Here is a 25,464-nt window from a genome sequence, read left to right on the forward strand (position 1 = left end):
TTCTCCCTTGCTTATAGAATGTAGTTCACACTTCATAGCATAGTATATATATACACTCTCTACAACTGGTCCTTTACCCACTTTTCCGGGCTTATTATTTGAGTTCCTGTTCTTAAATTTCACAAACATCTGTTGATCCCTTGATAGGTATTGTATGATACTCAGCTGTACTACTCCATAGTTTTCTTCAGTCTTGAAATTTCTTAACCTCCTTACTTTGTTACAGAATTTCTCCTGTACTACACAGTACTCTCTTCTCCCCACTTAACTCTATTGAAATGCTAATTTAAGCCCCCTTCTTTCCTTACTCCAACCTTGCATCAGGAACATTCTTTGTTTAGTTCACAACACGTATGCAAATTAAAATGTATCCATTTGCTTCTTTGCATTCTAGTAATAAACTCCTTGGATGCTGGGAAATGCCATTGTTTTAATCTGTGTTTCTCCTTTATGGCCTTTCATAAATGTAGTATTGCATCTATTTGGGGTAGTAGGGAGAAATGATAATCCACCATACTACGCCACAGCCACAGCCATGCTAGATCGAGGCTGCCTCTGCAACCTATACCACAGCTCATGGCAACGCCAGATCCTTAACCCACTGAGCTAGGCCAGGGATCGAACCCGCAACCTCGTGGCTACTAGTCGAATTCATTAACAGCTGCCCCACGACGGGAACTCCTCTCTGTTCTTTAGGGAAAGAAAGGTGTAAGACAAAGAGATGACTAGTCGAATTCATTAACAGCTGCACCACGACGGGAACTCCTCTCTGTTCTTTAGGGAAAGAAAGGTGTAAGACAAAGAGATGCATGAAACTTTATATGTGTACAACTTTTCTGGAAACAAATTAATTTTTAGTAGATGGGATATTTATCTTTGATGCAGTACTTTATCTCAAGTTAGATATATAGTTTGGAAGAGAAATTGTGGCTTGACCAGAAAATTGCAAATACTTGTTTTTAAAAATTAATATTCATGGCTATTGACATATACGTGTGTCTGTTTCTAGATGTATTGTCTTACAACAAAAGATTTATCAGTTTAAAAGTAAAAGTTCTGGAGTTCCTGTTGTGGCTCAGCTGAAGTGAATCTGACCAGCATCCATGAGGATGCAGCTTCAATCCCTGGCCTCGATCATTGGGTTAAGGATCCGGCGTTGCCTTGAGTTGTGGTGTAGGTTGAAGATGCGGTTCCAACCTGGCGTTGCTGTGGCTGTGGTATAGACCAGTAGCTACAGCTCCAATTTAACCCCTAGCCTGGGAATCTCCATAGGCTGTGGGCGCAGCCCTAAAAAAAAGGATCAAAGAAAAAAAAGTAGTTCCTCTTGTGGCTTAGCAGAAATGAATCCAACTAGGAATCATGAGGTTGCTGGTTTGATCCCTGGCTTCACTCGGTGGGTTAAGGATCTGATGTTGCTTTGAGTTGTAGTGTAGGTCGCAGACACGACTCAGGTCTGGCGTTGCAGTGGCTCTGGCGTTGGCCTGCAGCAACAGCTCCAATTTGACCCCTAGCCTGAGAACCTCCGTATGCCACAGTTGTGGCCCTAAAAAGACAAAAGACAGGAGTTCCCTTCATGGCGCAGTGGTTAACGAATCCGACTAGGAACCATGAGGTTGCAGGTTCGGTCCCTGGCTTTGCTCAGTGGGTTGACAATCTGGCGTTTCCGTGAGCTGTGGTGTAGGTTGCAGACGCAGCTCAGATTCCTCGTTGCTGTGGCTCTGGCATAGGCCGGTTGCTACAGCTCCAATTAGACCCCTAGCCTAGGAACTTCCATATGCTGCGGGTGCAGCCCCAGAAAAGGCAAAAAGACAAAAAAATTTTAAAAAATTTAAAAAATAAAACTTTAAAAAAAAAAAAAAAAAAGGAGTTCCCGTCGTGGCGCAGTGGTTAACGAATCCGACTAGGAACCATGAGGTTGCGGGTTTGATCCCTGCCCTTGCTCAGTGGGTTAACGATCCGGCGTTACCGTGAGCTATGGTGTAGGTCGCAGACGCGGCTCGGATCCCGGTTGCTGTGGCTCTGGCGTAGGCTGGTGTCAACAGCTCCGATTAGACCCCTAGCCTGGGAACCTCCATATGCCGCAGGAGCGGCCCAACAAATGGCAAAAAGACAAAAAAAAAAAAAGAAAAAAAAAAGACAAAAGACAAAAAAACAAACAACAAAAAATGTAAAAGTACTGATTTACAATGCTGCTAACACATTTTTTTGGTAACTTGTAACACAAATCCCTGTTAGCTAGATGAGAGAGAGATAATAATCAAAAACTTAAATTTCACATTTCTTTTTGTTGCTGTCAGGAAAAAGTCCAGATTCAATATACGTTTACTTTATTTTATAGGCCTATGAAGAATACACCAGCAAGCTAGATGCCCTCCAGCAAAGAGAACAGCAGTTATTGGAATCCCTGGGGAATGGAACTGATTTTTCTGTTTCTAGTTCTGCATCAACGGACACCGTTACATCTTCTTCCTCTTCTAGCCTTTCTGTGCTGCCTTCATCTCTTTCAGTTTTTCAAAATCCCACAGATGCATCACGGAGCAACCCCAAGTCACCACAAAAACCTATTGTTAGAGTCTTCCTGCCCAATAAACAGAGGACAGTGGTGAGTCAACTTTTAATATCATCATTGCCTTTTCTTTGTACTTTTCCTTTTCAGAAAGACTTGTTGAAAATGTAGTGTAATACTCGGTGGTCATGTAAGTGGAAGCATCCATTTCAAACAAGAATGGATAAGGCATAGTTATTTGGTGCCCAAGTCTGTGCTCCTTAGCTGGAACAAATTGCATTGTCATTAGGGTCAGATTTGACATTTAAAGCTGTCTGCCAGACTTGAACCACACTCAAGTCTTAAGTACTAGTTTAGAATCAATCAGAATCTCAAGACTTCACCTTGTTTGTTGTCTAACATATGTCAGGTAAGATTCATTCTTTGCACTTGAGAAATCCCTATTTGGATTTATTATCAAATGTTGGATTTTTAGTGTGCTTGACATTTTTCCTCTTATTTACGTAACTTTTGATTTTTGGTCATTAGTCTCATTATTGGAACACAGTACTCTGTAAGTAACATTTAGTGCAGAGAAATCTGTAGGATTATTATAGATGGTCTATAATCCTCAAGTGCAACAAGTAGTACTAGTGGACGTAAGTGAATAATTAATCACTAATATTTTTTATAATGTATATGATTGCTTTTGATACTAATAAAAGAACAGTTGAGGACTTCCCATGCGGCTCACAACATAACTACTCGGCGTTGCTTCTACAGTGGCTGTGACTCGACCCCCAGCCTGGGAATTTCCATATGCCACGGGTGCGGCCACAAAAAAAAAAAAAAAAAAAAAAAGTTGATTTCCAAATACGACCAAAGTCATTTTTAAATGTGTGGCCTCAGCATTAGTAGTAATGCTGCTTCTTCATGGAAAAACTTTGCCGACCTGTGCTGTAGTGGCCTCCAGTGAGGTCAGTTTGTCACCCTGTGCAACAAAGGGATGTGAATGTCAGTGTGTGGAAATACAAGACTAGGCCTCAGCCAGTATCACAGAGGGAGTCGGAGCTCAGATCCTCATGTAAATCTGAGTCGCTGAAGAGCTTTACCTTCAGCAGAATGACAAATTAGAAGAAAATCTATTCACCAGTACACATAAATTACAGTGAAATTTGTCTGACTTTGCCAGGGCTCCAAATAAAGGGTAGAGATTCCCTTATGAATTCTTAAGTGTAAACCTCTTCTTATCGTAGTGTGATGGTCATGATTATATAACCTGCATTATTGAGGAATTCTCAATCCAAGAAGTTAACATAACTGGTCCTGGAGTAGTAATAGCACTCAGGCACTGGGCAGAAACAAATGTAAAGCTTCCTTTAGCCCATATAGGTCTCGTGAAATTCACATGGATAATGCCTCAATGACAAGGTCAAAATATCAAGTTATAATAGGTAAGGAAATCGTATACCATCAGTGTTTTAGAAGACTTAAAAAACAGCAGAATTAGACTCCCAAGAAAGAAGCAAATCGAATTTCTAGGTGCCCTTAAAATTTAAGACTCATTGGATGGGGAATTCCTGTTGCGGCTCCACTAGGATCCTTGAGGTCGTGGGTTCGATCTCTGACCTCACTCAGTGGGTTAAGGCTCTGAGTTGCCATGAGCTGTGGTATAGGTCACAGACACAGCTTGAATCCCGTGTAGCTGTGGCTGTGGTGTAGGCTGGTAGCTACAGTTACAATTCAACCCCTGGCCTGGGAACTTCCATATGCCATGGGTGCAGCCCTAAAAAGACAAAACAAAACAAGATAAAATAAAATACTCAGTGGATGACAGTTATCATCTCTGAAGTATTATTGCTAAAAATGGTTGTGCTAAATGTTAAAACTTCTGGACCTTCCAGTTTATAAGAAGCACAGTGGTTAGAGGAAAAAGTTAAGCACTGTGATGAAGCAATTAGGCAAATTTAGAAGGCAGGCCTTCTATAAAACAAACAGCCTGGACTCAAGTCATGGAGGATAAAAAAGTTATTCTACACTAAATAAGACTAAAGAGACAAAACAGCCAAATGCGGAGTTCCCCTCGTGGCGCAGTGGTTAACGAATCCAACTAGGAGCCATGAGGTTGCGGGTTCAGTCCCTGGCCTTGCTCAGTGGGTTAACGATCCCGTGTTGCCGTGAGCTGTGGTGTAGGTTGCAGACGTGGCTCAGATCCCGCATTGCTGTGGCTCTGGCGTAGGCCAGTGGCTACAGCTCTGATTCGGCCCCTAGCCCGGGAACCTCCATATGCCGCGGGAACGGCCCAAGAAATAGCAAAAAAAAGACCAAAAAAACCCTCAAAAAAACAGCCAAATGCAGTGTGTGGTCCTGGTTTGGGACCAGGGTGAAGAAGAGCTATGGAAGTCCTTGAGATGGGAAATGTTGATTGTTGATCGAACATGTTATTATGGAATTATTAGTTTTAAGTGTGATAATAGGAATGTTATTATGTAGAATATCTTTATTCTTAGGAAATACATGCTTAAATATTTAGGGGTAGATATTCATGAGGCCTACAATCCCCTTGTCCCTTTTGTTTTTTATTTATTTATTTATTTATTTATTTATTTAGTCTTTTTAGGGCCACAGCTGTGGCATGTGGAGCTTCCCAGGCTAGGGGTCAAATCAGAGCTGTAGGCCCTGGCCTACACCACAGCCACAGCAGTACCAGATCCGAGCCACATCTGCAACCTACACCACAGCTCACGGCAACACCAGATCCTTAACCCACTGAGCAAGGCCAGGGATTGAACCCATAACCTCATAGTTCCTCGTTGGATTCATTTCCGCTGAGCCAAGACGGGAACTCTCCTTTTTTGAAATAAAACCTACATGTGGTGAAGTGTGCAGATCTCAAGTTTACAGCCCGGTGACTTTCATGTAATTGCTGTGAAGATCAAGATACAGAACATTTCTAATGTTTGAGAGTGTTCTCCTGTGCTCCCTCAGTTCAGTCCCCACCTTCAAGCATAACTACTATTCTGAATTCTATCTCAGTCAATCCATTTGGAATTTACTTTCAAACTGTACAATGGAAAACAAAATGTTAAAGAGAGAAAACAGATATGAAAACATAATTTTAGAACCCGAGAGAATTTGGATGTTAATTGTACCATTCCTTCTCTAATTTTTTATGTTTGAAATTTTTTGTAATAGAGTTGGAAAAAATCAAACAAATTAAAACAGAAAGTTAAAAAGAAATAGTTGTCACCAAGGAAGAAAACTAATGAACATATTGATGCTGATTTGAGGAAGTAGCAGAGTAACACTTTAAATAAAATATCAGTGTGTCAAGTTGGTTACGGTGTATTACAGAGCAAGTATTAAAATGCTGTATAAGAATTAAAATATTTAGGAGTTCCCATCGAGGCTCATCGGAAATGAATTTGACTAGTATCCATGAGGACGCAGGTTTGGTCCCTGGCCTCGCTCAGTGGGTTAAGGATCTGGCATTGTTGTGGCTATAGTGTAGGTCGCACATGTGGCTCAGATCTGGAGTGGCTGTGGCTGTGGCATAGTCCAGTGGCTACAGCTCCAGTTCAACTCCTAGCCTGGGAACCTCCAAATTGCCACAGTTGTGGCCCTAAAAAGACAAATAAGTAAACAAATAAATATTTATTTAAAACTCAACAGATGAGGTAAAAAGTAGATGGAATTCAGCTGAAGAGGGAGAATTAGTGAACTCTAGGAAGCAGGAAAAGTTACAGAAAATATAAAAGACAAGTTAAGAGACATGAAGGGCGGAATGAACAGTTTAATTTATGCCTCAAAGCAGTTCCAGAAAGTGAGAAGACTAGAAATAAAGGAGAAGAGCAAAATTAAATGAAATGATGGCTCATCTTTTTGAAAGACTGAATCTAAGTATTTGAGAAGAATAAGCTTTAAGTTAAATAAATTTGAATCCATACTTATTAGATAAAGGAAAATGAAAGAATATTGTTTCAGAAGCACTTAGGGAAGTTCCTTGTGGCACAGCAGGTTAAGGATCCGGCATTATTTGCTACAGCAGCTTGGGTCTCTGAGGCGCAGGTTTGATCCCTGGCCAGGGAACTTTCAAAACAAAATAAAAATAAAGTAAAAGCCCTTAAGAAGAATTACCTTAAGAGAATAGTAATCAGATTATAGAAAAAATTGCCTCATAACATCTATAGATATCAGAAGACAATAGAATAATATACTTAAAATGCTGAACAGTACTGATAAGTTGCTTAGCTAAAGTATGAGTTTAGCCAACCAGGTACACTATGAGTTGGGAGGCACAACAAAGCCCTTTCTAGATGAGTTTACTTTTCTGAGGCTCTGCTTGAGGGAACTACCAAAAAATTACTTTAGGAAGAAAACTGAACACAGAAGAAGGAATAAAAAGTAAGAATTAAACCTAAAACTATAAAGTTCGTATATGAAAACAGTTGTGACCTGGAATTTGGCAGTAGTTTCTAAAATATGACATCAAAAGCACAATCCCTATGAACATATTGATAAGTTATACTTTATCAGAATTAAAAATTTATACTCTTCAAAAGACAATATTAAGAGAATAAAAGTAACCCACAGACTAATAGATAATCTTTGCAAAACATACCTGATCAAGGACACAAATACAGAATATATAAAGAGTTCTTAGAACTCAATAATAACAAAACAACTCATAAAAATGGGCAAAAGATTTGAATAGATAATTTACCGAAGAAGATATGTGAGTAGCAGATAGTCACATGGGAAGATCCTGGGTCATTAGGGAAGTGCAAAGAAAAGGCACAAGATACCACTAAACACTTAATAGAACAGCTAAAATTTCATACCAACTGTTGATGGGGATGTGGAATAATGGAATTTTCTTACACTGCTAGTGGGAATGTATAATGGCACAACCACTTCTGAAAGAAATTCACAGTTTTATTTGCTGTAGTCCCTTTTAAAATCCCAACAGCTTTTTTGCAAAAATAGAGAAATCCATCCTACTATTCACTATGGAATCTCAAGGAGTCCTGAATACCCAGATAATTTTGAAAAAGAACAAAATTGAAGGTCTCACATTTACTGATTTTAAAATTTACTACAGGAGTTTCCCTTTTGGCATATAGCAGAGTTAAGGATCTGGCATTGTCACTGTGGCAGCTCAGGTGGCTCCTTTGGGGCAGGATCAATCCCTGGCCTGGGAACTTCCACGTGCTGCAGGAACAACAAACTTATTGCAAAACTACAGTAATTAAATCATTGTTGTACTGATATAGACAGATACATGGACCAATTAAATAGAGTACAGAAAAAAAAAAAGAGAAAAGAACTAAATAGAACACTTTGTCGTTATTTCTCTTTTTAATTATAGCTATCTTATTAGTATGAAGTGGTACTTTATTGTGATTTTGATAGGCATTTCTCTCTTGACTGATGATATCAAGCATCTTTTCATGTGCTTGTTGGCTTTTCTATATCTTTTCTGGAGAAGGAATTTGCTTCTGTAGTTTCATGGCTTGCACAAAATTGAACATTATCCAAATAGTTAAACAAGTTTGGTACATCCATCAAATGAAATACTGCTAGATAAAAAGGAATGCTTTATTACTACACACAACAGCATAGGTGAGTAAAAGTAGCCACACAGAAATGAATATATATATTTTAAATTACATTTATATAAAAATTTAGAAAATGCAGACTCTTCTGTAGTGATGCAAAGCCGATCAATATTTGACTAGGGTTAGAGCTAGGGCAGAAGGGGCATTACATAGGAACACAAGGAAATTTTCAGAAGGCAACAGGGTGTATTCATTATCTTGAATGCGATGGTTACATGGATAACATACATAAAATCAAAATGTGTCAAATTATATACTCAAATCATTGCAGTTTATTATATATTTATTCTGCCTTAGTAAATCTTTCCTTTTTTTTAAACAGGAATGATGAGCCTTTAGTAACCAAAAGATAATTGGTAATGCTGTCTATATGAGATAGACCTAAAGGAGTGAAAAGGTATTCAGGTATTCAGGTATTATACCAGAAAGGTATAAAAATTCTTACTGGAGTTGTCGTGGTGCAATGGAAACAAATCCAACTAGTAACCATGAGATTGTGGGTTCAATCCCTGGCCTCACTCAGTGGGTTAAGGATCCAGCATTGCTGTGAGCCGGGGTGTAGTTCACAGATGCAGCTTGGATCCCACCTTGCTGTGGCTGTGGTGTAGGCAGCTGGCTTCAACTCTGATTGTACCCCTAGCCTGGGAACCTCTTTATGCCGCAGATATGGCCCTAAAAAGCCAAAAAAGGAAAATAATAATAAAGTATATCAGGCATGAGATGCCTTCATTCATGTTTACTTATACAACAAAAAATGGTTAACCAGGAGTTCCCATTGTGGCACAGCGGAAATGAATCCGACTAGTAACCGTGAGGTTGCGGGTTCAATCCCTGGCCTTGCTTAGTGGGTTAAGGATCCAGCGTTGCTGTGACCTGTGGTGTAGGTCACAGATGTGGCTCGGATCCTATGTTGCTGTGACTGTGGCATAGGTTGGCAGCTGTAGCTCCTATTTGACCCCTAGCCTGGGAACCTTCTTATGCCATAGGTGCGGCCTTAAAAAGCCCCCCCCCCAAAAAAAAAAAAAAAAAACTTGAACCAAAAAAATACCTCACTACATTCCCCTGAAACGTGGCTTTTCTTCATCTGGCCTTCTTGAATTTGTAATTTAAAAGACAGAATTTGCTTTTTCTTTTTTTTTAACGGATTTACTGAAATATAGTTTACATGTGTACTATTTACCCATTTTAAAGTATACCATCCAGTGATTTTTAGTCTGTTCACAGAGTTATGCAACTGTCACCATAATTAATTTCAGAACATTTTCATCACTCCGGTAGTGCATGAGATACCTGTTTACCATAGCCTCATCAACCAAATATGCTGTCAGAATTTTGGATTTTTGCCAATCTGATAAATGAAAAAGATTTTGGATAGTTTGAGTTTGCTTTTCACCAAGGTTGAGCACCTTTTCATATATTTAAAAGCCATTTAGGAGTTCCCTCTGGGGAGCATTGGTTAAGAATATGACTACAGGGGTTCAGATTGCTGCAGAGACACAGGTTTAATCCCTGGCCTGGCACAGTGGGTTAAAAGGTCTGATGTTGTTGCAGCTGCATCGTAGGTTGCAGCTGCAGCTCAGATTCAGTGCCTGGCCTGGGAACTTCTGTATACCATGAATTACAGCAGAAGTTCTCATTGTGGTGCAGTGGAAATGAATCTGACTAGTAACCATGAGGTTGAGGGTTCGATCCCTGGCCTTGCTCAGTGGGTTAAGGATCTGGCATTGTCATGAACTGCAGTACAGGTTGCAGACATAGTTCAGATCCCACATTGCTGTGGCTGTGCCATAGGCCGGCAGCTAAGCTCCAACTCAGCCCCTGCCTGGAAAACTCCATATGCTGCGGGTGTGGCCCTAAAAAAAACAAATAAATAAATAAAAATTTTAAATAAATAAATAAAAATTTAAAAATTATTAACAACCGCAACATCAAAATGCCATTTATATTTCTGTTTCTCTGAACTGTCTTTCATGTCCTTTGCCCATTTTTCTATTGTGTTGTTGATCTTGATTTCAGTTTCAACTCTTTATATTATCAGGAAGATTATAGCCCTATTAAGTGAGTTACAGATTTTTTTTTCCACTTTACAGCTGTCTTTTGACTTTGCGTATATAGTCATCTCTCAGTGTTTGCAAGGGATTGGTTCCAGAACCCCCGAGGATACCAAAATCTTTGGATGCTCAAGTCCCTTTTATTAAAATGGTGTAATAGTTGCGTATAACCTACAGACCTCCTCCTGTATACTTTAAACCATCTCTAGACTACCTATATTAGGCAAAATTGAGTTTTGCTGTTTGGGGACTTTCTGGATTTTTTTTTTTTTTTTCCACAGCATGTGGGTGTTCTAGGTCTGGGATTGAACCTGCACCACACCAGTAACCAGAACCACAGGAGTTAACAATGCTGAACCACCAGGGAACTCCTAGAATTTTTTTTTCCTGAATATTTGATCCTCAGTTGGTTGAATCCACAGATGTGGCACCCAGAGTAATGGAGAACTGACTATAGTGTGTGTGTTGCCATCTGAAAAGTTCTTAGTGGAAGTTTCCATCATAGCTCAGTGGTAATGAGCCCAACCAGTAACCGTGAGGACGTATGTTCGATCCCTGGCCTTGATCAGTGGGTTAAGGATCCGGCATTGCTATGGCTGTGGTGTAGGCCTGTAGCTGCAGCTCTGAGTCAACCCCTATCCTGGGAACTTACATATGCTACAGGTGTGGCCCTAAAAAAAAAAAAAAAAGTAAGAAGAAAATCAAAAATTCTTAGTTACATGTAGTTGAATATAATGCTTGCCTTTTATGGCTTCCAGACTTTACATTGTAGTTTTAGAGGCCTTCTTCACTTGAGGTTATAAAGGAGCTTACCATGTTTCTTCCAGTTCTTTTATGGTTTGTCCCCTCCTTTCAACATTTAAATCTTTGATCCTTTTGGAGTTTATCCTAGTTTACAGTGTGAAGTATGGATGAACCTTTTTTCCCCTAATCAGTTCCAATTATCCTAGTATCATTTATTTAAAAGTTCGTCATTCCCCTATTTCAGATGCTGCATTTATATTATTTTGATTTACTTTATGTGTTGGAATCTGCTCTGGTCTTTCTGTTTTGTTTCATTGGTCTGTCTGTTGAACAGGCAGTATCATGAAGGAGCAAATGAAAATCAGCCTGCAGAAGAGTATCAGTCCTTGTTGATAACTCTCCCTTGGTGATAAGAGCAGAAAACCAAATTTTTTCCTGCTGATGAAGTATAAATACACCTTGGAATCAACCTGTTCAGAGAACCATTAAGAGAGCATAGCTGTATTAGAAGATGGCGTTACAGGCGTGCATGAGGGAACTCACCAAAGAAACTAAGGGTTAGATAGCCCCAGTTCATTGATGACCTTATATGCCATGAATTTTGCCTTATGAATAACTGGAAACTTTTAAGAAGACTAATGAAATATAAGATTATATTTTAGAATGGGATTCTAAATCTGAGTTCAGTGAACTCTTGAGCAGTATGTAGATGGGCTTGAAATTTTATGTTTCAGAGAGTATCTAAGGCTTTCGTCAGGTTGGCAGAGGTCTTTTACACACACACACACACACACACACAAAGACATTAAGAATTCCTTCTTTAAAAAGAGTTCTCTGATAACATGGTTGTGGTTTAAAACAAAAGATAGGGTTGCCAGTCAAGAGGTTTTGGCATTAGAGGATGCAGAATATGAGTAGCAGAGGAAAAAGTGAACTTTTCCTTCTGTTCATTATTTCTGGAGGGTATGGCCAGTTCTCAATATTTGCAATAGTTATGTTCTATAAATTTGCTGCAAACACTGAATAGTGATTACCATTGCTCCTAAGAGAGATACTGTTATAAATGAGCCAAAGCTGGCCTCTGTATGTTGGCCTCTAGATTGTATATTTCTTCAGCTGTCTGGGGTCCGTTAGCCTAAAAGTTGCCTGGCATAGGGCATTTGTGTATAGTATGAGAGCTAGGAAAAAAAAAAAAAAAAAAAAACGCAGTATCGCCTTATTCAACCTCAGCTGGGAAAACGTTCATTGAGCAACTCAGATTTTTCAGTGCTTTTGCATGTCTGCAGAAGTGTTGCAAATACTGATAATGAGGGGTTACAAATAAATTTTAAGGAATGGACAGATTTGCAAATACAGAGTCCATGAATAAAGAGGATCAACTACGCCAATCCAGTGTCTTGAATACTTCCAGTGATGAGTCTACTCCCTCATGATAAACTTTTCCCTTGTCGTGGATAGTTTTAGAGATTATATTAAGTTAAAAATCTGCCTCTCACTTTTTCAAATCTTGGGTCCTATTTGTCTTTCTGGATTGTTCCCTTAAATATACTATTTAAAGTCAGCTGTCTCAGGGAGTTCCCATTGTGGCTTCAGGTTACAAACCTGATGGTGTCCCCGAGGATGTCGGTTTGATCCCTAGCCTCGTGCAGTGGGTTAAGGATCTGGTGATGCTATGAGCTGTGGTGTAGGTTGCAGATACAGCTTGGATCCCACGTTGGCTGTGGCTGTGGTGAAGGCCTGCAGCTGCAGTTCTGATTTGACCCCTAGCCTGGGACCCTCCTTCTGCCACAGGTGCAGCCCTAAAAAAAGAAACAATACAGTTAGCTGTCTTATATTCACTTTTACTGTTTTTTCCCCTCTAGTATCAGATTCCCAATTTCTTTGGAAACTTTTGGTTTGCTAAGTACTTTAGTGATTCCAAGGACTGAAACCTTTAATTTTGTTATTGACTAACACATCTGTCTTCACCCTCCTCCCGTCATAGAAACTGACCAACTTGCACTCCCACTCCCTGCTTCACTTTAGTCTACACTGTTTGTCAGTTCTTTCTCGGTTTTATATTATACAAATTAATAACTGGACAGATGGGTCACAGGCAGAAAAGGCCAGGGCAGCCTCCTTAGGTTAGCTTCATTTTGTAGCCAGGTTTTTCTCAGTGTAGTAGGGAGGGTAGCCATTAGGGGCTTCAGATTTCTGTCTTAATGGTATACTTTAACTACTTTCAAAACAGAAACTTCTCTCAACCAGCATCCATCTATCAGTTAAGAACTCTGGTACTGTTTGGGTCAGATATCTAGCCCTGGGTCAGGGATATGGGAAACTGATTAGCCAGCTTATGTCCTATGTAGCCAGAAAAGTAGTAACCCTTGATCGATTGTCTCCCCAGTACCATGTGGTGTTTAGGGGAGGACAGGTTCCCAGAGGAAATAGGGGTGCCAGGCAACTAAACAACAAATACCAATTATACACAATAAGACAAGTAATTTCTTCTGCCATGTTTAGGATCAATAAGACATCTCTTAAGGAACATTGTTATGCTTGAAGGATTACAGTTTTCAGGTTTGAACAATGTTAGATCAAAATTGATTTTGCTTTAAATATTGACACCTATTATTTCTCAGCATTGTGCACATAGGGATCTGTTGTATTTTCTGTTGTTTTATATGTCTAAGGTATTTCACAACTTTAATAAACTAAAAATTAATTTTGCTTTGATTTAAGTTGGTGAGTAATAATAGATACTTGAGCCATAATTTCTCTTTAATATTAAGTTAGCTCTGGAAATAATTCTTCAACATAATAATTCACATGACATTTTAAAGATATAAAGATAAATTATTATTTTTTCAGTGATATGAAAAAAAATACATAATTTATTCCCTTTACCTCATATCATATATTTATGATACCACAGGTACCTGCAAGGTGTGGCGTTACAGTCCGGGACAGTCTAAAGAAAGCGCTGATGATGAGAGGTCTAATCCCAGAGTGCTGCGCTGTTTACAGAATTCAGGATGGGTATGGTTTGTATGTGATGTGAAACTTTGTTTAAAAAAGGAAAAAAACCTCAGACATAAATTTTGGGATTTTCTGTAAGATGTTTACCCAAAACTTCAAGCATTAAAAATTAACTTTAGAAAAAATATTAATAAAGCTTGTAGCCTCTTTGAGAAGTTAACACTAAATAATTTTGTGTGATTGATAGTACTCATTACTCTGATCAAGTGACTTTATTTGGAGTTTGAGATTCTAAAGATTTTTGGACCATTTAGAATGTGACTCATTTGAGAACTCCTCCTTTCCCCTGCTTTTAATACAAACTCAGTTACATAGAAGACTTGTAAAAATTAACATTTTATATTGAACCATTTTTTAGAAAGTATCTAAAACTGTGCCAAGTCCATATCGTCCTCCAATTTTGAATCATGTTTTTTTAAATTACAAAACAAAAAAAAAAAACCAAAAAAACCCTCCTTTTTGGGGCATGTTGTCCCTTGAGTACTCTTTTTCTTTGAATGGAGAGGTAAATTGTACCTGTTTTTTAGGGGGGGTTTTTTTTGTTTTTTTTTGTTTTTGGACCCTAGGAACAATCCATTTTCTGCTGTTGTAGGTCTTTTCTGGAGCTGACTTGAAGAAAAGAGTTCATCTCTTTACCCTGCTGTTTGTCCAAGAGTGATACATTTGTTTGGGGTAACTTAAAAATTAATTTATTGCCATTTAAATTTCTAACGATGGAGGACCAGGGAGCCAGAACTCCCTCACCATTACTAGCCCCTCAGTAACCAATTTTCATATCTTCAGCATGAGGCATATGAAGATCTTTAGGTATGCTAACCAAGAAAGGCTATGTCTACACTTTGCAGAGAGAAGAAACCAATTGGCTGGGACACTGATATTTCCTGGCTTACAGGAGAGGAATTGCATGTAGAAGTGTTGGAGAATGTTCCACTTACAACCCACAACTTTGTATGTACCTTTATATTTTTTTGAGATGTCAAAAATGTTCAGGTTCTTGTGAATGAATTTTTATTTAGAGAATATGAAGTATGCATGAGTAATTTGGGGATTGATGTTTTACCTGTGTTGAAAATCAGTAATGTTCCCACCCAAAAAAAACAAACACGTAGAGAGCTTTATTTTAATCAATATACTTTAATTTTAAAAGGTAATAAATATTCATTATTGAAAGAAACTTCTTAAAAGCTGAGTGGTACGAAAGCATGTCAAGTAAAAATGTGAACATGCCCTGCCAGAAGTAAACAGTTATTGAAGATCATGGTGTAGTCTTCCCGCATCTTTCTGTGTATACACACCTGTGTCCTTACACCTGTGAACCCAAAGTTTTTCCCTTTTTTTTTTCTCCCTCCCCTTTCCTTCATTATTTTCAATTTCTTTCCCCTTTTTTTTTTAAACTAAATATAGAGTCTTGTTTTGTGTGATATTCTTCACACACACACACACACACACACACACACAAATACAAATGAAACTGTGCCATCGTGGGCATCATTCCATGTCAGGACACCTCACTTTATAAAGAGTGCATAATAGCCCATCAAGATAAAAATTGGATATATTTAAACCATCCCTCTATTAATAGACATTTAAATTTTTTAAAAATCTTTTCTAAACTTGGTAAATAGACTTCTTTCTACATACATCTGGAAACACTTGTATAAATGTTTCTGAAGGACAGATTAATGGCAGTGGAGTAGCTTTCCTGGAGGACTGGAGAAAGATGTTAAAGCTCTCTTTGAGCACTTCTCCCTTTATCTGGTTTTTCCATTTGCTAGAACCTAACCTAAGTGTTACCACCATAAAGTCTGGAACAAGGGGACCTCTACCTCAGAGACAAGGATGCAGTTCCCAGAGCCTGAGAACCTGTCCTCTCAAAGGATAGGCAGGGAGTTCCATTGTGGCTCATTGGATTAAGTGGGTTAAGCATCTGGCGTTGCTGCAAGCTTTGGCTTAACGTCGAATGTATCTCAGGTCCCATGTTGCTGTGGCTGTGGTGTGGGCCAGCAGCTGCAGCTCCACTTCAACCTCTAGCCCGAGAACTTCCATGTGTCAGGGTGCAGTCCTAAAAAGACAATAAATTTAATTTTTTTTTTAAAAGGCATAGGCAGAAGCCAAGATTAGAGTAATCTGTGTCAGAAAGGCATTTCTTACTTTTCTATATATGGCATTTTTAATATAAAATACTGATTCCTGTGAACACATTTTGGTTTTTTGTTCTCTAATTTCCAGAGATTATGTTAGCAATATAAAAAGATAGTTGCTTTGGTAAATAGTAGCCACATAAATGTTAAAGATTTTCTGGTTGCTTGTTTGGCAGTTGTCATGATGGAGCCTCCTTAGCAGAGCTCTGTTTATATGACCCGTATTGTAGGTCATTTTCTCTCTGACTCCGAGTTCTTACATGTTGCCTTTTAAGGTACACATAGAAGGAGGTTCCCATGTACACTCAGGTGTTCTAATCCTCTAGCAAACTGACAGTTTGTTAAAAGTAGTTCTTAACATCTTTCAGGTGATTTTCCTGCGCCTGTGCTAAGTCAGTCAGCAAGTTTAGGTAGAGTTCTGATCTTCAGATAATTATAAACCAGTTCTTTTCTTTCATAAATTTTTACACATTTTAATCAAAGTATATTTACATTTTAATCAAATGTATATAGTTTTAAAAATAGTGCAGAGGGGCTTGCAGTAAAAAATAATCGATTGCCTCATCCCTTGTTAGCCTCTAATACCGCTCTCCAGAGGAGTTGGTTTTTTTTTTTTTTTTTGGTCTCTTTGGGCCCACACTTTCGGCATATGGAGGTTCCCAGGCTAGGAGTCTCATCCGAGCCACAGCTGCTGGCCAAAACCACAGCCACAGCAACGCCAGATCCGAATCACATCTGCGACCTACACCACAGCTCATGGCAATGCCAGATCCAGCAGGCAACCTCATGGTTCCTAGTCAGGTTCGTTTCCACTGCACCACAGCGGGAACTCCAGGATTTGTTATCTTAAGAGAGTAAATAAGTTGATTTCTTAAAAGATTCTTACAGGTTTTTGAAAATGCTCTATGATGTTTTACTTTGCAGGTACGGAAAACTTTTTTCACCTTAGCATTTTGTGACTTCTGTCGAAAGCTGCTTTTCCAGGGGTTCCGCTGTCAAACATGTGGTTATAAATTTCACCAGCGTTGTAGTACAGAGGTTCCACTGATGTGTGTTAATTATGATCAACTTGAGTAAGTAATCAAAAAATTTTTATTTTCTGTCTACCATTTTACATTTAACTTTTCTCAATGTGAAACTAGTATGCCTTAGAATTTGTGGGAGTTTTCTGTTCAGAAGAGTTGTTATAGGGAAGTGTAGATAGAGGATAATATGTAGTATAGCCAGTACTTCTCTCTCAAATTGTAATTCTGGTTTGCTGTACATTTCATTTATGTTTTATATTCTCTTTTAATTAATGAAGATCCCTGGCCCATAGCTATCACTTTTAAATGGTTTTTGAGAGGCGAACAGGTGTTTCAGTTAAGTTAATCATTGCCTTTGGACCACAGATTGGGGGATCTGGTTCTGTTGGCTATTTCGTAAATTAAGTTCTCTCTTTCTAAATTGGTATCTGTCTTTGTGTCTCTTTCTCTCACTCCCTCTTTCTCCTTCCTCTGTCTCATCTCTCCACCCCTATCTCTCAGTAGATTGAGGGTATTTTAATCTTTTTTGTGTGTTTTACTGCTACTGTTAAAGTCTTTTTACTTTTTTTTGATCACTTGAGCAAAAGGAATTCAACTCTGTACTTCAAAGTATATCATAATGATGTAATCTAATTTTTAGCAATAGATACATTTTCTTCTGATTCCTTAACCATACAGCATGATTTTGCCCGTCTACTGTGTAGAAATTTGCAGTGTAAAACAGTGTTTTAGATTCTGAGCTTGGCTTTGAAATTACAGTATTATTTTTAAAAATAAGCCTTGGGACAAAAAGATAAATTGAATTTAACAGTCCCGCCCCCCAAACACACACACACACACACACACACTCCTTCCTGAAAATGGAATTTGATCTGAGATATTTTTGTTAATTCTGTAATGTATTCTGGTCTGTGAAGCTTCTGGGTTTTGCACAAGTTAGGTTTGCTTTGTTTTGTTTTTGTTTTTGCCTCACAGTTTGCTGTTTGTCTCCAAGTTCTTTGAACACCACCCAATACCACAGGAGGAGGCCTCCTTAGCAGAGACTGCCCTTACGTCTGGATCATCCCCTTCTGCACCCCCCTCCGATTCCCTTGGGTATGATTTGACTCCTGCTGTTCACTGGCATGCTTTTTGAGCTGATTTCTTTTGGAGCATTTGGTTAATCATAAATCTTTCCAACATTTGGATTGTTAAATTAAGGACTTTTTTTCAGGTGACTTACCACACCATTCAGATAATTTATATACATTTGGTACAGATACACTGGGTTAAAGTTGACATAGGCTGTTTCAGGACCAGTCTTTAACAAATCAAGCAAGAGGTAATTTAGAATCCCTGCCTTATATTCATCTCTTTATTAGGTAATATCAGATAGAGAAGTACATGATTTGCATTTAGAAAAGTAGCATTACATATGAGGTAATGGCAAACAATTTAAAGATAGTATATAATTATAATCTACAATTTATGGCATTACTTTAAATTATGTGATAAATATTACCATGTTTACAGAAGAGAGAATAATGAGAGAGAGAGTAGTCAACATTTAATCAAGCAAGTGGGATTTGGACCGGACCTTAAAAAATTCTAGTCTCTGAATGAGCCCAGGAAGTAAAAGCTTGGGGAGGAGGACGGGGAGGGAGGGATAGAAACCGCATAAATAAAGGAAATGGGGGTGGTAGATTTGGGAGATAGTATAGTGTAGAAGAATCATGCATAATTCGAAGTTTTTGAGCTGGGGACTAACCTGGTAAAAATGGTTTTAAAGGATCACTTCGGAGTTCCCGTCGTGGCACAGCGGAAACGAACCATGAGGTTGCGGTTTCGATCCCTGGCCTCACTCAGTGGGTCAAGGATCCGGCCTTGCCGTGACCTGTGGTGTAGATTGAAGACGTGGCTCAGATCCCGCGTTGCTGTGGCTGTGGCATAGGCCGGCAGCTGTAGCTCCAATTAGACCCCTAGTCTTGGAAACCTCCACATGCCGTGAGTGCGACTCTAAAAAAAAGAAAGAAAGAAAAAAAGAATCACTTAACATTGATATACGAATAGAGTAATAGAGAAATGTCTCGGGTGAAGAGGGCCAGCTGGGATGTTGCTGGTAGTGAAGATGGTGAGGGGGCAAATGAAGGCTTGAACTGGAGTGGTAGCAGCCTGCAGAAGGGATGGGTAATTCATAAGTGTAAAAGAGAAAACTAATAGTATTATCGATCAGTTGTGGAGGATAAAGGAGAGAATTGACTTTAAAGATGATACAGGAAGTTACCATGTGGTGAAGCTGGTTAAGGATCTGGCATTGCTACAGCTGTGGCACAGGTCGCCACTGCAATACGGGTTCCATCCCTGTCCCAGGAAGTTCCACATGCCGAAGGCGCGACCAAAAAAAAAAAAGATAATACAAAGGCATCATAGGAGTTCCTTTAATGGCGCAGTGGAAATGCATCCGAGTAGGAACCGTGAGGTTTCGAGTTTGATCCCTGGTCTCTATCATTGGGTTAAGGATCTGGCATTGCTGTGAGCTGCGGTGTAGGTCACAGATGTGGCTCTGATCTGGTGTTGCTGTGGCTGTGGTGTAGGTCGGCAGCTGTAGCTCTGATTCCCTAGCCTGGGAACCTCCATGTGCCACGGGTGCGGCCATCAAAGGAAAAAAAGGCATCATGTATTCAGGCTTTAGGGTAGGGAGAAAAAGATGATGAGCTTAGTAGATATTAGTTTGCTTTTGGAGCATTTCTTACACAGGTCTGCTTACTCTTTCTCTCTTAGATTTGAGGCAGCATCCATTATACTATCTCTGGAAGCATGTGGTTTAAAAACAAAAACCTCCCCATATGGCATTCTGTTTTAGAATATTCCAGAGATAGTTAAGATCAGAAATATTTATTGTCACTTCTTTCCACTCTTCACAATGTAATGTACTGCCGTTACTTATACCTAGAGACTCTACATAAAAACAATAAGTTGACTCTCTTGTCAACCTTTCAAGATCTCAAAGGCTAGAAAATTTAGCAAAAGACTTTTGTAATAAGGAGTAGATCTATTTATCTATTTTAGAACACTGGAAAATGGTACCACTCTGTTCTTTTGTCAGGTTGTTAAGAGTTAATCCACTCTGGTGGAGTCATTTTATTCTTGCTGTCTCTATATTTCTTAGAAGATCAAATCAAAGTGTTGTTATTGTTTGTTCTAATTTTGAATTAAACCTCTGGCTATGACAAATACGCCTAGCAAATTCTAATAGACCGTGCTGCCTTTCTAATGGCAGGTCCCAGTTCGGTGGGCAGAGTTACAGGATAGTATAACAAAATTAGCTTAGTGTCTCTTGAACCGCACTGGTGGCATATGGAGGTTCCCAGGCTAGGGGTCGAATCAGAGCTGTAGCTGCCAGCCTGCACCACAGCCACAGCAATGCTAGACCCAAGCCATGTCTGTGACCTACACCACAGCCCATGGCAACGCCTGATCTTAACCCACTCATCGAGGCCAGGGATAGAATCCGCAACCTCATGATTCATAGTTGGATTCGTTTCCACTGGGCCATGACGGGAACTCCAGGACTGTTAATTATTATCAATGTTTTGTTACATGTATATCTACACATTTATGATATATGTCACGAATAATGGATGTAACCAAGACATATTGGAGAAGTGATACGTTGTCCAGTTTTAAATAAAGAGTTAGATGACATTCCCTTGTGGCACAGCAGGTTAAGGATCCAGCATTGTCACTGCAGTGGCTTAGGTCTTTGCTGTGGTGCAGGTTCGATTCCTGGCCTGAGAACTTCCACATGGTGGGGGCCCAGCCAAAAAAGAAGTTAGAGGTGCCTCCTTTTCTACTTTAAAAAAAAAATGCTATGAAATGTATAAATTTATGAAAAGCCAGTATTTTAAACATTTGTATATCGTTGAACAGAAGTAGTCAACATTTAATATTGTAGATTAAATGAGATTTTTAACATTCTAGATTAAAATGAGATCTAAACTAACTGGTAGTTTGCTGAAGGGTGTTAGAGGTAAAATTCTTTTTATTGTTAATTTGGTACTGCTTTGGAGTTCCCGTTGTGGCTCAATGGTTAATGAATCCAACTAGGAACCATGAGGTTGTGTGTTTAATCCCTGGCCTTGCTCATTGGGTTAAGGATCCAGCGTTGCTGTGAGCTGTGATGTAGGTTGCAGACTTGGCTCAGATCCCTCGTTGCTGTGGCTGTGGCGTAGGCCAGCAGCTACAGCTCTGATTAGACCCCTAGCCTGGGAACCTCCATATGCCGTGGAAGCAGCCCTAGAAAAGGCAGAAAGACAAAAAAAAAAAAAAAAAAAAATTGGTATTGCTTTAAAGAGGTTGCAGCAAGGATGGTAGAAAGCCACTTTGCTGACTGCCAGTATACTGCACAGGGTATTAATTTCCTAGGTCCACGTAGTTTCCAGCATGGAAAATCAATTTTATCAATTCTCAGAAATGATGAGCTTTACGAATGTACTAGTTTATATTAACCAAAATCAGAAAAGATTAACTCAGAGTACGAGGTAATTCATTTCAGTGAGAAATACCTGTCATGTAGATCAGACTGTGTGTGTTGGATGGAGCAGCACCCACTCTGCTTTTGGAAGATGTTTATGAGAAACCAAATTATAATCCAAAGGTTGTTTTTAAAATAGGACATAGTTCAGATGTTTAGTGACATTAGAAGTATTCTCCAAAATTATAGTATATTTGCCTTCAAGGTAATAAATAAACTAACTCTGGAGACCGGTGCATACCAACTGCCAAATACAGTCTTTCTGATTTTTGTGTCATAGGCAAATATACTCTTTTTCTAATACATCCATTTTCTTTAGATTTGATAAGAAAATTTGTTGGATTCAATCCAGGTTTTTGTTTTTCCTACTTGAAGACCAGTGTCCTTTGCATACTTATTTCTGATTTGTTATGTCCTACACGTAGCTGTCATAGTCTTAATATAGTAAGTTTCAAGAATGACTTGCTGTCACTACACCAGATCAATTATATTAATTAGACTTCCCTATATAGTTGTAGTTAATTCTATAGTTATAGTTAATTCAGGCTTTCCCCACTGTTAAGTCCTAGCACAGAGTATGTTAAATAAGCTGCTAAATAATTTTTTTAAAAGTCAGGCACTTTCCAAAACTTCTAAAAAGCTAATATTGTCATTTTTATGTTCTTTTACCTGCTCCCAAAATCCCTTGCCAAAGGCATTTATTGGCTAACTAAAGTAAAAATAAAGACTGCTTTGTCACAAAAAAACTCTCAATAGTCAGAATAAAAAAGAGTTCCCTTCGTGGCTTAGAGGTTAACGAACCTGACTAGGATCCATGAGGATGCGGGTTCTATCCCTAGCCTCACTCAGTGGGTTAAAGATCCGGTGTTGCGGTGAGCTGTGGTGTGGATCCCAGATGAGGCTCGGATCCCTCATTGCTGTGGTTGCAGCATAGGCCAGCAGCTGTAGCTCCAATTTGACTCCTTCTAGCCTGGGAACTTCCATATGGTGCGGGTGTGGCACTAAAAAGCAAAAAAAAAAAAAAAAAACAAAGACTAGTGGAACATGCTAATTTTCCTACAGGCCAGTTCCACCAGTCTTAACTCTAATTCTCATTGGGTGAAAAGCAGTTTTTTTCAAAATATGTAATATTTTATTATTTTTATTTCATTCCAAGTGGATTCATTTAATTAATATGAACAAAGTCAAAATTTCTTTCCCTACCCTTAATAGTGGCGCTTCGAAGAGGTAAAACTTATAAGCTGATATGGTTCAGATTCTATTAACATATTTTATTCAGAGGCTTTTTGTCATTATTTGACTTCTTTGGCTCTTTTAACCTTCATCTAGTCCTTTTATTCTATATTTTCTTCCTATTCCTCTCTAAATCCTCTCCCCCCTTAAAAATGTCCTTTAATAGAAAACTTATGGTTACCAAAGGGAAGAAGAGTCAGGTGAGAGATAAGTCAGGAGTTTGGGATTAGCAGATTCAAACTACAGTATACAAAAATAGATAAACAACAAGGTCCTACTATATAGTGCAGGAAACTATATTCAATAGCCTGTAGTAAACCATTATGAAAAAAGGTCTTTTTTTTTTTTTTTGGTTTTTTTTTGGCTGCTCCAAGGCATTTGGAGTTCCCCGGGGCCAGGGATTAGCTATGAGCCGCGGTTGTGACCTACACTCAACTGCAGCAAGGCTGGAGTCTTTCTTTAACCTACTACACTGGACCGGGGATCGAACTTGGGTCCTGGCACTATAGAGACGCCACAGATCCCATTGCGCCGCAGCAGGGACTTCCAAAAAGAAAGGTCTTTTTATTCCCTCAGTCCTTGTGGCTGTCTTATTAACGACTAAATAATGCTGATTAGTTACAGAGCTTGTATAAGATGGGGTGGCATGCTAACTAATCTCCGAAGAGAGGCTGTTAGCCTTGAATCATTCCTTGGTCCTGACAGACAGAGCTCACAGAGACAGTAATGCCTCATCCATCAGGTGATACTCACTTCTCAGCTCCCTCGGATATTCTGAGGGGCCTGACCCCTTGCAGGTGTTTACATTCTATTCTCAAAACTTTAATGTGCTCTGTGAGTGCCAGGTTCATGTGGAGAGCAGTGAAGATCGTAGACTTTATTTGTCTGCAGTACCAAAATAGATCACTCTGCCACATTCTTTGATGGTTCCATCAAAAAGCAAGTTTTTACAAATATTTGCTTTAAGGCTTCATATATTATTCTTTGTCTAGTATCAGTTACAGGGCATGGTAAACATTTCAAATATGAGAGACTGACACTCTGAGGATCATCTTCTGAATTTGGAAATGCTCTTTTGCTACTATCGTTCAGTATTTTAATTCAGTTCTCGTGTAAAGCAACAGGTACATCGTTTAGGTCCTGAAATACACGTGTATTTTTTTAAAATATTTATAATTTCCTAATACTTTCCATAAAAAATTTCATTTTAGTAACTTCAACTATCAAGAAATGGCAAAGGGGGAGTTCCCGTCGTGGCGCAGTGGTTAACGAATCCGACTAGGAACCATGAGGTTGCGGGTTCGGTCCTTGCCCTTGCTCAGTGGGTTAACGATCCGGTGTTGCCATGAGCTGTGGTGTAGGTTGCAGACGCGGCTCGGATCCCACGTTGCTGTGGCTCTGGCGTAGGCCGGTAGCTACAGCTCCGATTCAACCCCTGGCCTGGGAACCTCCATATGCCGCGGGAGCAGCCCAAGAAATAGCAACAACAACAAAAAGACAAAAAAAAAAAAAAAAAGAAATGGCAAAGGTAGAAAAAAATGACTAGACATTATTCAGTCAGTCTCTACCTATAGCATTTTTGTGTAATCTTAAAGGACAAGAGTTTCTTCAACTGATTGACCACAGGTAATTTCTAGCCATTTGTAGATTTCTCTGGAATTTTCTGGATAAGAATCAGTGTTCTTATCATTGACACTCCTGGAGGGTCTGCTTGAGCAAAGCGGTTTTGTCAGTGCTAGTTGAGAGAATATATTAGTATTTTAAACCAACACTTTTAAAGCCATTACTGCTGGGTTTTTAATGCTTTATTTTAAAGAATTTGAGAATATAAAAACAAAAAAACCTTTATATCATCTATTTTTCTATGTTATTGTATCTGTAAAGTTGCTCTGAATCTTACCTTCCAATTACTTGATTTTTCCAGGCCCCAAATTCTCACCAGTCCGTCTCCTTCAAAATCCATTCCAATCCCACAGCCTTTCCGACCAGCAGATGAAGATCATCGAAATCAGTTTGGACAGAGAGACCGGTCCTCATCAGCTCCAAATGTGCATATAAACACAATAGAACCCGTCAATATTGATGTGAGTATCCGGCAGTGGTAGGACCTAAAAAATTCCAGTGTATTTCTTTATTTTTCAGCTATATTTATTACTTAGATCAGAAAAAAGTGATTTTTTTAAATTTATCGCAGTTATTATAAGTGATAGACTCTTTATGAATTACAGATCAGAAAGGCCCTGTCATCTCTGATGACATTGAATATTTAACTGGGGCCAAATTATGGAGTTACTCTCATTTTTTTCATTATGATACCATCTCTATGAAGGTCTCATCTTCCTTTATTTAATCGATAATCCACTTGGCCATTTTGTGGTAAAGAAAAATTAGAATACACTTGGAGATTCCTATTTAGATGAATTTGAAATTTTTACCTACATTTCTAAAAGTTCAACTTTGACTGATTTATTAACCCTTAAGAACAAATCATTACTTGATGTACTTCTCATGCACAGCTGCCTTTTCCCTTCTTTACTTTCATGAGTATACCACTGTAGTCCATCTCTATTTACATCTTGAATTTTGTTATACTCTTATGTAAAGTTTGTCGTTAAGTTTTAGTCATTCATTTGTTT

The 25,464-nt window shown here is 38.9% G+C and overlaps 2 protein-coding genes and 1 long non-coding RNA gene across 12 annotated transcripts in view; 2 read left to right on the forward strand and 1 right to left on the reverse strand.

Moving 5' to 3' along the window:
- The window catches only part of LOC146394902 (uncharacterized), a 36,629-nt gene extending 27,251 nt beyond the window's left edge, over nt 1–9,378 (reverse strand). The window contains exons 1-2 of the long non-coding RNA XR_014833650.1: nt 9,254–9,378; nt 2,097–2,176 (exon numbers count right to left, since the gene is read on the reverse strand). This is a non-coding gene — a long non-coding RNA (uncharacterized LOC146394902). The remainder of the gene's footprint in view (nt 1–2,096; nt 2,177–9,253) is intronic.
- BRAF (B-Raf proto-oncogene, serine/threonine kinase) overlaps nt 1–25,464 on the forward strand; it is a 174,589-nt gene that overhangs the window by 83,201 nt on the left and 65,924 nt on the right. For 7 of the 10 annotated variants that reach the window (XR_014833621.1, XR_014833619.1, XR_014833622.1 and 4 more), the window contains 6 exons: nt 2,339–2,602; nt 13,813–13,916; nt 14,762–14,864; nt 16,982–17,130; nt 18,058–18,177; nt 24,753–24,912. Coding sequence is in view for 6 of the 10 variants with exons in the window: in XM_085005259.1 (XP_084861385.1) it covers nt 2,339–2,602; nt 13,813–13,916; nt 14,762–14,864; nt 16,982–17,130; nt 18,058–18,177; nt 24,753–24,912 (900 nt within the window). In the remaining 4 variants the exon portion in view is untranslated. The remainder of the gene's footprint in view (nt 1–2,338; nt 2,603–13,812; nt 13,917–14,761; nt 14,865–16,981; nt 17,131–18,057; nt 18,178–24,752; nt 24,913–25,464) is intronic. The other 3 variants (XR_014833620.1, XM_085005261.1, XM_085005258.1) reach the window with 1 other exon arrangement.
- SLC37A3 (solute carrier family 37 member 3) overlaps nt 3,220–25,464 on the forward strand; it is a 398,944-nt gene continuing 376,699 nt past the window's right edge. The window contains exon 1 of the mRNA XM_085004806.1: nt 3,220–3,273. The gene's annotated coding sequence lies outside the window, so the exon portion shown is untranslated. The remainder of the gene's footprint in view (nt 3,274–25,464) is intronic.

The sequence above is a fragment of the Sus scrofa genome, chromosome 18 (genome assembly GCF_054392235.1).
Source record: "Sus scrofa isolate SSC_HxYL_T2T_F1_AM1 chromosome 18, Sscrofa_HxYL_maternal_Yorkshire_Landrace_v2.0, whole genome shotgun sequence".
Lineage (NCBI taxonomy): Eukaryota > Metazoa > Chordata > Mammalia > Artiodactyla > Suidae > Sus > Sus scrofa.